General features: G+C 35.5%; 1 protein-coding gene across 1 annotated transcript; it reads right to left on the bottom strand.

Moving 5' to 3' along the window:
• Positions 1–598: 598 nt before the first annotated feature.
• On the bottom strand, positions 599–11831 carry LOC147848913 (inositol diphosphatase DSP1-like). Its single transcript, XM_087337981.1, has 6 exons — positions 11613–11831; positions 10488–10737; positions 3354–3447; positions 3175–3232; positions 2210–2253; positions 599–1280 (listed from the first exon to the last, which is right to left on the bottom strand). The coding sequence occupies exons 1-6, from the start codon at positions 11725–11727 to the stop codon at positions 1038–1040; spliced, it is 804 nt and encodes a 267-aa protein (XP_087194107.1). The 5' UTR covers positions 11728–11831; the 3' UTR covers positions 599–1037.
• Between the last annotated feature and the right edge of the window lie 420 nt (positions 11832–12251).

Here is a 12251-nt window from a genome sequence, read left to right on the forward strand (position 1 = left end):
AAACATGTGGTAAGCCTAGCAAACATCCCCACATTGGGTGGGTTAGAGGATCATATACATACTTGCAATCATGCTTAGCTTGACCTTTAAAAACTTAGATAAAGTCTACATTATTGTATCAGTAGATAATTTCTTGTTGGGTGATTGCTTTCCCTCAAAATAGATGGGAATGACAAGATAGGGTAGGCAAAGATATCACGTTACAATGTAATAATCAAGAGAACATTGGTAGGAACAAATAGCAATGGGCAAACCAAACCAAACCGTTTTGAACTCTCAATATTTAAACCCAAACCATTTAAGAAAAAGTTGAAACCATGGCTTAACAGTTGGTTCAATTTGAGCCAAAAACCGTGCCCATTGCTAGGAACAAATGTAGATATCTCTTCTGATCTAAATTCTTCTTTGAAGAAGAGAATGAAAATTTCCGGCGTGCAATACAATATTGGCAAGAAGAGCTGATAAAAATCTCTTTGAAAATTGATATCCAAAATTTCTATAATCTTTTGAGCAATTATATACTAAAAAACTGTAGAGCATTTCTTATAGTAAATTCCAATCAAAATATCACAGCCAACATATACCTAAAAGAAGACAAAGTGCTGAAAAACAAATCCTCATATTTTTTTATTGGTCTCGATTTATTTGTGTTTGGCATAAATTCAACAAATGATACAATGCTGAGCACTATCCATGTATGTCTGAGCATCGGAATAGCGCATCAAATACTTGGTGGAGATGCAGATTGGCCGAGACTTGGTGAAATCATCATCATCCACATATATATTTGTCATCGACAAAGGGGAGTCGATTATTCGAGACTTTGTGAAAAAAATCATCAATGATGAGGGCGAAAGTTAGAGGGGAACGGTTGGAATTGGGAAGATTAAGCAAGCACATACGCCAACGTTAGCCAACGTCAAAAGTCAAATGTAGAAGGGCCTTTCTGAAATCATCGGAGACGATGTTTTTATGTCTCGTAGAAACTTGCTCTTGGGCAAACAATACGAAACTCAAGGCCACAAAACTATTGATATCTATGATGAGCTAGGAGGGCCCAAATGTGGTATGATTTCATGATGTTTCCTACACTTTGTAGTAGCATGGCAAGCCCAATGCGGTGTTGGACGTTTAAACGAGGACACATCAAAGAGTTCAATAAATTGTTGATCAGAGACCCTTGCTTTGGTTCCTGCAAAGCGTTGATACTCGTCAAATATAGGTGTTAGAGCAAAATTCTGCACCTTTCTAAGGCACCCAACTAGACATCCGGTACGATGCTGCAAAAATTAATATCCAAATTTAGAATTGATCGGTCAAACTCTGTCGCAACTGAAGATTACGATACTAATATGAGGGAGGATTGCTTGAAATATGATGGTGGCATAGTGTCATTGTTTTATCAATGACAAATTAGCTGATATATATTGGTGAATCAAGCATTAATCATTGCTTGATTAGATCATTATTTTTTAGGAATTAAGAATTATTTCGTGCATGTATCAATGATGAACAGTTAATAATTCAAGCATTCATTGATGCGATAATAAGCATAAAATATGGCTCTTCATGGCGAAATGAATTGAGTTGTTGATCACAATCTCAACCCAACGGAAATATTTTTAGATTCCAAAAATGAAAAATGCGATCTGAACGAGTTAAGGATCATGTCACAAAAGCCCAAGATCAGTATACCAGGCTTATGTATTCATAACACCATTGCATCACGGAATAATCTATTGGGCAGTGGGCTAGTAATTAGTGATTAGTTTATGCATTAATGTGTTGATTGATGCATTGATTGGCTATTAATACCTTATTTATTATTTTTATAACTGGGAGAATAAATAGTTACAGGGTAATCCATTAATCTATAATCTGTGGGTAATTATAAAATCATGATCACTGGCTACCAACAATTATTAATTCAATCGTAAGTCTGCATTAAATCAACCTCTTTACTACAATTATAATTTTAGGTTTTCCTTGATTTACTACTATTTAAAAAATATAGCGCCTAAAGATTCATTATTGAATAAATGGGCTGATATAATGAGTATGTCCCATTTTTTTTTTTTGTATAACCAATGTTAACTCATTAGTTTATAGTGTGCAGTTGACCATTCATCAAGTTCTTACTATCAAATACGTAAATGAAGTTTTAACTAATCATTCAAAATCATAAGAAAACATGAAAAAATCTACATACCTTTCCTTTCCGACAATGAATCAAGACAGGCCGATTATTCTCATCTGCAAAATCACCACAAATGTACAGCATTTGAATTAGCTAAACAAATTCCACAAATTCACAGCATTACAATGCTATTTTCAAAGTAAGAACAAACTCTATTCCCAAACTTATGTTGGTTGTTTATTACTAGTAATATCATGTAATTATGGTTTTTGGTTTCTTATTGTATGATTTAAAATATTAGAAGAGGTTTTAAAGTTATAATAATAAGAATAGGTCTAAAACAAGTGTGGACTAGCACTAGGCAAGCTTTGTTTGCACTGTTTCGTACTTTCATACAATGTCGATAAATCAATATTGTCTATGACATGAATTGAATGGAAAACTAACAGAAAACTCAGCAAACTGTGGCTAAAACATATGTTATTGTAAATAAATTATAAATACAGCTTTGCTTCATAATTAAACACTCTAATAAGTATTTAAAACTCTTATTGGTAAATGATAATGATTAACCCGTCTTTACTTTTACGAAGCATTTAAACTATGATACCTTCTTCATGGGGTGTGTTTTACTTTCATGCAAAGAGTTTCTCCAAAAGAGTTTTTCCAAGCCTTGACAAATATCTCCACTTCATGAATATACTGTCTCTCAACACTTCACTATACGATAAGGACATGTATATTCAAAACACCCTTCTTGCCTAATTATACTATATATATAACATGATTTTGTGATTTGGAATCTTATGTTCTTCCTGTTCAATCTTATACACATCTAGGATTTGGTCCTGTTTTTGAATCTTACCATTTGGCTCCACAACTCTTAACGCTTGGCCTAATTATACAAGCTATATCACATGATTTGGCTATTCTGATGTTAACACATTCTTTCCATTTAAGCTTTAACTCTTGGTTCCTAGGATTTTTGAGTTTCCATCACTTTCTCAATAGTCATATCAGTAAACATCATCACGCACCTAGGATCACTTTTAGAGCCTCCTGAATCACATTGTCGGGGATATTCACAAATGGTTCCTGTCATTGCATGAAATTGTACTTTTTTGAGTTTGTATGTCTCAATAGAGATGGTAAAAAAACACAAAAAGAATTTACTTAAATCAGGTATTAAATATGTTAGTGTGAGCACTCAATATACCTTTGTCCCTTCTATGCCATGATGAAAAAGTTGAATATTTTGCTCCGTCAAGAATTCCAAGAGTGAAGATGGATATGGCTCAAGACAAAGATAACTATAGACAGAAAGAAATTAATCATGATCACTCCTACCTTAGTAGAAGCCTTATATTGCAGTCATCCCAATATGCATTACATTGTTTAAAACTCCTCTAATGCTTTCTAATATAGAAATCAATGTATTTATATATGACATGCCCTTCCAAGTTGCTACCATGGAATCCATAGACTTACTATGAATACAAAATACTCCAAAGTTTATTAGTTAGAATTGCCAAAAAACTCTTCCTACCAAACAAGATTTGCAAGGTGTTATTTGCCTTCAAACCCTACAACCTATGTATTTCAAATCTATCACATCTCATTAGATTAAATATCAGAATCTAGTGCTAAGTTTACAAATATCAAAGAATCTTCTATTTGTCCTCTCCATTAAGAGGGCAAGCTCAGAAATTAATGGAATGAGTTTTGATATCAATTGTGTTTGTATGAAGTAGAAAATTAACTTTGGACCCAAGTATAACACTTTCGAACATGAAAACGTAATATATAGATAGCAATTTGTTTTAAACGCTCATCTTTAAATATTAGTTTACTAGCAGAAAAATTTCCTCGTTCATCAAAATGGATAATAAAAACTTATAAAAGAGTTGCATTTCACACCTATATGTATATTAATAACTTATATAAGTGGCATGGTTCATGGAGGTGTATAACTAAATAGCTTATATAAGTGTCATGGTTCATGGAATATTGCACCTCAAGGCTCGTTATATGAGTCAAGTAACATTTTAACTTACAATTTGTTTTCTTTTGGCAATGCTCATTGCAGATGCACCGTGTAACCTTAAGCCTATGTAAAGGCATAAATGTACTCAATCATCACATGCATAAAAAACTAGTTTGATATTCCATTTAAATTCCCAAGATACCAGCCATCTACACTTGAGTAGATATATCTACTTCTTTTTATAAGTAGAGAGATATGTATTATTTTATAAGTCTCAATTCCTACGAATCCTGCATAATGCAACCTTGCTAGAAAGGTGAGACATGAACTTAGATTACTTTTTTCGTTTGCATAATTTGTTACCTTTAGACTCTATTACAATCAGGATATAGGTTAGCATTAAAATTCGAAGGATGAGCATGATGAGTTGCTCCTTGAAAGAATAGTTTATAAGAAGGAACAGTAATCACACAAAACACTAGAATAATAGAGAACAAGACCAAATGGGAGAAGTGGTTCCCCAGCAATTCACTTTTTCCTAGACATATATTGGCATTGGACTTTGATGTGTTTGCTGCACAAATCAAGTCCATGCAATAGAAAAATACATAGCTTCAATTGTCACACTAAAGAATAGTGGCCTGAAATTGTGGAGATGATAATTGCATTTGGAGATGTAGCCAAATCACCTCAATATGGCACACAATTGGCTTATTCTTCATTTTTTGCGGAAGAAAGATCAAATGTACGGGGCTGTTTTCTGTTCCATGATATAGGTCGTAAAATGAGGCTAAAAATTACAGAAGGGATAAGCAAGAATGGAACTAACATCATGTCCATATCTGTACATGGAGGTCCCAGAAAAACACCAGAATATATGTCAATGTAAAATACCATACATGGAGGTACAATTGTCAGTTTGAAGTTTTTCATGCTTTTCATTACCACGTCATTCTTCCGTCATGTATAATTGTTCCACGTGTAAAGATTTGTACTTAGGAGAAGCATCCTTTCACTTTCAAGTGTTGTGCACTAATAGCCATCCATGCTCTCTTTGGGTTCTTCTTTTAAGACACAATGCATCTTGTATCTCGTTTGTCAATTTCATAATGACTCCATTTCTTCCTTTTGAAGACATGGTATTCTCTTTTTACATGTATCCATGCATCCTTTGATTCCAAAGAGGCCTGAACTTCACGTTTTATCATACCATGAATTATACGGTTGCAAATTACATTTTTTGGAAAATGACCATTTATTCTCAATATTGTTGAGATGTCAAGTTTCTCTATACACCTTATGTGTGGATACACATTCCTTGGGTCATGTGTGTGTAAAGTTCACTCTTAAAATAAACGCATGGGAGATACTCATAGTATTGAATGAAGTAGATACTGTTGATATCTCAATCACTCTTCACTCAATGTAGATTGGTGCAGACTTCTATGCAAGTACACAAAAATTTATATAAAAGCCAAGCTACTCTCTTGTAGTCAACGTTGGTTACCTTTGATTCATGGTTGATTTAGCCTTGATATTTTTGTAGCTTTACAATTGTATAAACATCCCCACTTTGCTAATACATTGTCTTTGGTTAACATTGTGTATTGCTTATCTCTCTATCCTCTCTAGCTTATCTCCATTGTGTATACACTTAGGCTTCGACACAATTATATCTTTATTCTTTATCATGAGGACTGCAGTGACACATAAGCAAGATGTCAAAATAAGTATTTTAGCTTTTGTCATCTCTTTTATACTCACTTTGCCATCCAGGGAGAGAGAGGGATTAACAAATCTCAATAGGAGAAAATGGCTATGAGACTGAACAGGAGATTTACATTGTAAAATGTTGTCTCGTCTTTGAGAACAATGAACCAAAATAAATATATCTAAATATATGGGTACTAAAGAATCTAGGTATCTGAGCATTAAAGGATAGGAACTTATGTAGATTGAAATTTTTGCCTTCAAAAGATCACCAAGATCGGCCAATCCAATATGGAGAGATCTAAAAAAGGAGGGAAGCATCTTTGATGTCAGGTGATAATGGCCTTTATCTTTCAATGATGACAGTAGCAAGGCCATGGTCCAAATAGCCATGGCCTACATGCATGACACATTGCTATTGCTTGATCTATTGTACTGGTTGTATCTACATGCATAACACATTGTTATGTTGTCAATTAACATCGTTATCCTTCAGCTTACTTTTAGCTCTTTTGAGTTCTAACATAATGGAAAATATAGTCTCCTTCCAATTCCACCCCACAATTGCACAATTTGCAAATCCATTCATCCATATATTTGAGAAAGAAAGAAAAAAATCTACATGTCTCATCTTTGAGAACCATAAAACGATATATATAAGTGGTACTAAAGAATCTAGATACATAATAGCTTAAGATTCTAAACTTGTCTTGAAAAAAATACCAACATGAGTCGCTTTACGATTGAGAAATCTTAAAAGCGTGGGAAGTAGCTTTCATACTTAGTGATAATGGCCTTTATTTTTCAGTGAGAAGGGTCACAATGTCATGGTCCATAAGGTCGTGGCCTATGTGTGCACGTTGCTATTGATTGATCAACTGTAACCCTTTTTGAGTATCTTGAACAAGACCCCATTTGTATAGTCTTCGATTCACTTGTAGCATGAAGAAAGTGATGATTGTTTTATGCTGGTGAATGATTGTGGGCATATTGTTCTCCTTTGGTAACTTCTCTCTTGCATTGCAAACACCTTTCACCAAGCCTTCTAGCAAGAAGTGTCCGAAGAACTGTTGGTCTTCAAATCCTATGACCTTGCATGGTGGGACAAAGGCTTATTTGAAGATGCAATGGTATCTCCATCTAATTTCATGAAAAATACTATCTTCCGATTCACCGCCTACACAATTGGCAGATCTGTTCTTGCATAGGTTTCTGTACATATGTATATAATATATGGTTATCTCAATTTCTAACTGATTTGAAGATAGCATAAGCTGCCCTATCACACTACAAAGTATACAAGGTATATGTGTATCCATATAAAAAGGCCTGATAATAAATCCATCCTACTTCATGTCTATAATCTTCCTAGAAAGAAATGTTGTGAGGTTAATCTATGTTTTCCCATTATCAAATTTATTGATATCAGCTCAGATCACTACATTTTTTTCCACTTTAGTCGTGTGTTTGTACTTATTCCGTAACAACTGGAGATAGATTGATTGATTGATTTTGTTATCGTCCTCGGATGTCAAATATGAGCTATGGGACCAAAAATATATCATTTTCACACAACATGTGAAAGTGATTGGCAACTCTCGATGTTCAAGAACTTTACTAATGAATTTCGCAATTGAGAGTGCACATTGTGATTGTGAGAGAAATGCATGCAAGGATTGGGTTTGATCAAAGATGTGTGGAACGCATAGTTGAATGTGATCAAAGGCAAAGCATTGTATGAAAATATGACACTAAGACTCTCAAACTTGATTCAAGCAAAGTGTGCATAGTCGACTACTGTCACAGACAAGAATCGAATCTCCAACCTCCCATGTCATATGACAACTACTCTCATCACTTGTGCCCCAACACCCTATCTCACATCATAGTGATTGTGCGATAAGTTGTATAGAAACAACGGTTTGGATGGTACATAATGGCATGGGCACAAATATGTATTGGTGAACGCAATTTTCCCTAACAACCTTTAGTCTCTCCTAAAGTCCTTGCAAATAGCATGACATCATCTTCGTACATCAAAAGCATGAGGACTGCATTCCTGGTGAGAGTGGGCATCCTTAAAATAACCAATAGTAGTACTATTGAAAAATCTGAAATTATATTGCCCATATGCACACAACATATAACTTTCTCATAGATTCAGAAATTGCAAGCATATATTCACTTGGCACACCAAGTACCACCAAAGATGCTTAGGAATAACTATATCAAAAGCTTTCTTGAAGCGTACGAAACAACAATATTCGCCCTTGCCTCTCAAGAGACTTTTTTCCATTAGTACTCAAGGTGACAAGGTGGCTATGGTTTTTGGAAAGCTTGCTTGTTCATAAGCTCTCTTACTACCTTTTTGACCTATGCACTTATCTTTAATTCCATTATAAATCCAAATAGTTGTCAGAAGTGACACAACCATGATAGCTTGATAATTGTTTACATTATTTACATCTCCACCTTTATGTAAAGGTTTGATCCAATCACAAGACATGTCATGTTGCAATACATAACTAACGATATTGTTCATCCATGCATGTGCTTCTTTTCCCATCCATTTGAGCATTTATAAGTGATATGACCATGATAAATTGATAATTGTTTACATTATTTACATCACCATCTTTATGTAAAGGTTTGATCCAATCACAGGACATGTTATGTTGCAATACGTAACTAAAGATATTGCTCATCCATGCATGTGCTTCTTTTCCCATCCATTTGAGCATTTCAACCTTTATGCATTGAAGATCTCTTGCATTTTAAGAAACAAATTTCTTAAACTCAAAGTGTACATCTTCAATTGTAATGAAGGGATGCATGTGTGAAAGAGAAACATAACACATCATCTTCTTGGTACTTGATTACTGATATAAGTTCTGACAATGCATAGACTAGTCCATAAAAATTAAGTCACCATAATTGTCCACATGTTTCCCCTTTTAGTTCTTTCATGTGTATGCCTTTGTAAATGGACAGGGTGTGCATACAATTGCCTAAAATATGGCCATTGATAGTGTAGTGGAGAGTAGAGATTCCTAGCACGCACAAACATAATAAGGATCGCAATGACTATCAATACATAGAAAGGCAAGATGTACCATTCCCTAGTCAATGGCTATTGTTGGTAGAACTTTGAAAAGTAGAGACTACTCCCATGTCCATTATGAATAGTGTGAATCTTTAAGTAATAGCAATCAACAGTGATAGCATGGTCATCATGAACTATTACAAATGAGTAGATTTTTTCTTACATGAGATAAAGATGCATCATAAGGTGCGTCAAGTACTCTAGTGGCCAAAGTATTCTCGTGTGAAAAATGAGAGTGCATTAGGATTTTCACATAGCTAATAATTTACTGGAATATTTATTAACTTTTAGTGCAGAGAAAAACAAATAAAGTTTGTGATGAGTGCTGCTTCTATTCATCATGCAAGAACAGTTGTGGAGAAGAAAAAAAAGAGTTAAGCCAAAATAACCAGATAGAGGAGAGATACCTCCTAGGGATGGTGATTGTAGAATTGAAGAGAATGTCGCATAATGTAGAATCTTTTCAGTTGCAATGGATATGAGCAACTCGGGAAATTTCCTCCAAGGAATACTCATCCAATCCAATAGCCATTAATGTCTGAGTTTTGATACAAAACTGAGACTTCTCCAACCATCCAATCATGCCCTGATGCTGTCTAATGGTCTAAAGGCACACATGAAAACGGGTCCTTAGGACACTTGCTAGACTAGGACTAAATGTCAGTTGGAAAAATCTGAACCAAATGGGTTGCGATGATACAGAAACCAAAACTAGAAGTTTCTATATAAATACCACAATTAAATATAACCTTACCGAAAAGGAACACTCGCTAGATTGAGACTAAATATTGGTTGGGAAAATCTGATCCAAATTGGTGGTGATGATATAGAAACCAGAACTATGAGAAATTTCTGGATACATGACACAATCATACACAACCTTACCAAAAATGGATATGATCTCAACTTGAAAGAAAATAAATGCATTATTAAAGCCTAAGTTCTGTAGACCTAGTAATAAGACATTACGGAGTCATATTCAGATTCCAAATAATTCCTATTCAGTAAATCCTCAAGTGATGTAAATTTGGGAATCAAATTCCAATCTGAATATTCCCATTTTATGGTCAATGGAACATTCCCCGAGCCAATCGATGGAGAGAGCGAATGAATGTTACTCCCATCTGTTGCGGTATGCCATAGAAATGCATCCGAAATCCAAGAAAAATTATTTCTATCCATGGATTGAATGAATAGGCACAAGGTTGTGAAGGTTCATGATTAAGTGCTGACTAACATTTACAGTAGTAGATGAATGTGTTGTTGAGGAAGAAGATGCCCTTGTTCCTTAAAACACAAGTTGAATTTTTGAGCTTGTTGATTATCAAGTTCAGACAAGTAAATATTTCTTTCTATTAAAACACTATAATTTTGTAGAATTTTCATAATTTCCTATTATTTCATGCATGAACAGGCTGATTAGCACCCAAACATATGCATATGATGCGAGCATATGGGAAAACCATCACCATTGGCCGGAAAAGCATAAAATGAATACAAAGGAGCATTCTAAGAACCCTACTTCTAACCCTAAATGAAGAAAGTCCACTTACACGATAGATCTAAGCTTGAGGGTTCGCAGAAATGGGATGTTGCTCTTATGAGGGTAACCAGATCGGTAAACTCCCTCATCCACCATAGCAAAGTTGAGGGGAGGGATGAGCAGACTCCTCGTATGCAGCATCAGAATCCGGTCTGCTTCATCTTCATCGTCGTCATCGTCATCATCATCATCATCATCTTCTTCTTCTTCTTCTTCTTCATCATCATTGTCATCATCCTCTGTTTCTTCTTCTGTTTTTCCTGCAAAGTCATCACATTATCATCATTAGCATATCACATCACATCACACTTCCAGTTTCTCTCTATTCATCATACATCCTTACTCTCATTCATCATACACATCACATCACACTTCTACTTCATCATTGTTATCATTATCATACCATATCTACTCAGGTCAAGATCCCCTACCATCAGCACATTATATTCTTCTTCACCTTCTCCTTCTTAATCTTCTTCTCGCATTTCATTCTTCTACTTTTCCTTCTTCATCTTCTTCTCACATTTCATTCTTCTACTTTTCCTTCTTCATCTTCTTCTCCCATTTCATCCTTCTACTTCTCCTTCACTATCATCATCATCATCATCATTGACATAAATATCTCCTTCTTCTCCATCCATCCCTCACCATCACTATCATCACTACCATCATCATCATCATCATCAGTATCTCCTTCTTCTTCATTCGTCCATCACCATCACTATGATTACACCATCTTCACATAGCCATGTCAGCATCATCACGAAGATGTCATAATCTTCTTCTTCTTCTTCTTCTTCGTCTTTCTCGTGGCTATGGCTATGCATCATCACGAAGATGTCATAATCATCATTTTCTTCTTCTTCTTCTTCTTCTTCCTCCTTTGCTTCATGAAGATATAACAATCATCATCATCATTTGCACACAGTCACCAGCACCATAATCAACACAACCTCAAGGTCAACACCATCAACATCACACCATGATCATCGCTGCCATAATCATATTCACAGTTCACCATCAATATCACACCACCACCGCTACCATCGCGATTGCCACCACCACCGCCATCACTATCGCCCATCTTCATGACGAAGAGAACATGGTCAATTATTAGTCAGAAGAAGCTTCATACCTGCCATAGCTACCTCAGAGGGGTGCACATGATGATCATTGACGTCAAAATCACCATCACCATCATCATTCTTGTTGGAACTATGTTGAGCTTGAAGGTCCTGTACGGCACTCATTGTTTTTCTCGAAATGCTATATATCTCCTCAGATGCAACTCAAGTTCACAGAACAAAAAAACAAAAACAAAAAAAAAAAACCGCCCAGAGAGATGCAATCAGAGCTTTGGAAGGCGAATTGGGTAGAAACATCAACAAGAAGAAGCAGGCATAACCATGGCAATGGCCATTCCCAAATGCATAAGAGATGAGAAGGGGGAGGAAGCTATGGACATTCTCAAAAGGTCAATCAATGATCAAACCCAAAACACTCTTCTCTCCTGTTCTTTAAATCTTCTTCTACCAGTAGCTACTTCACATCTCTCTGCCTCTGCCAATTTTGGGCTCTCTCTCTCTCTCTGTCTCTCTCTCTGAGGAGAACATGGATGGCATGGGGGCTGCCTCTTCTCTCTCAAAAGAACATTCCACAGAATATTCCAAACTTAAGAATCTTCTTCTCTCTCTCTCTCTCTCTCTCTCTCTCTCTCTAGACCTTACAAGAAGCTTCTTTGGAGTACATACATAGTTGCCGCCCGTCGCTATCG

The sequence above is a fragment of the Azolla caroliniana genome, unplaced genomic scaffold, assembly GCF_043228905.1.
Source record: "Azolla caroliniana isolate FFs.n. ecotype wild unplaced genomic scaffold, voAzoCaro1.0.p SCAF_185, whole genome shotgun sequence".
NCBI classification, from domain to species: domain Eukaryota; kingdom Viridiplantae; phylum Streptophyta; class Polypodiopsida; order Salviniales; family Salviniaceae; genus Azolla; species Azolla caroliniana.

What these genes read in the sequence shown, in the direction of transcription:
- LOC147848913 (XM_087337981.1), bottom strand. Translation starts at nt 11,727, where the DNA reads ATGAGTGCCGTACAGGACCTTCAAGCTCAACATAGTTCCAACAAGAAT. An exon ending in CTCAAGCTTAGATCTATCGT is followed by an intron (nt 3,448 to 10,487) that starts GTAAGTGGACTT and finishes TTCTGTCTATAG; the next exon opens with TTATCTTTGTCTTGAGCCAT. An exon ending in ATGGCATAGAAGGGACAAAG is followed by an intron (nt 3,233 to 3,353) that starts GTATATTGAGTG and finishes ATGCAATGACAG; the next exon opens with GAACCATTTGTGAATATCCC.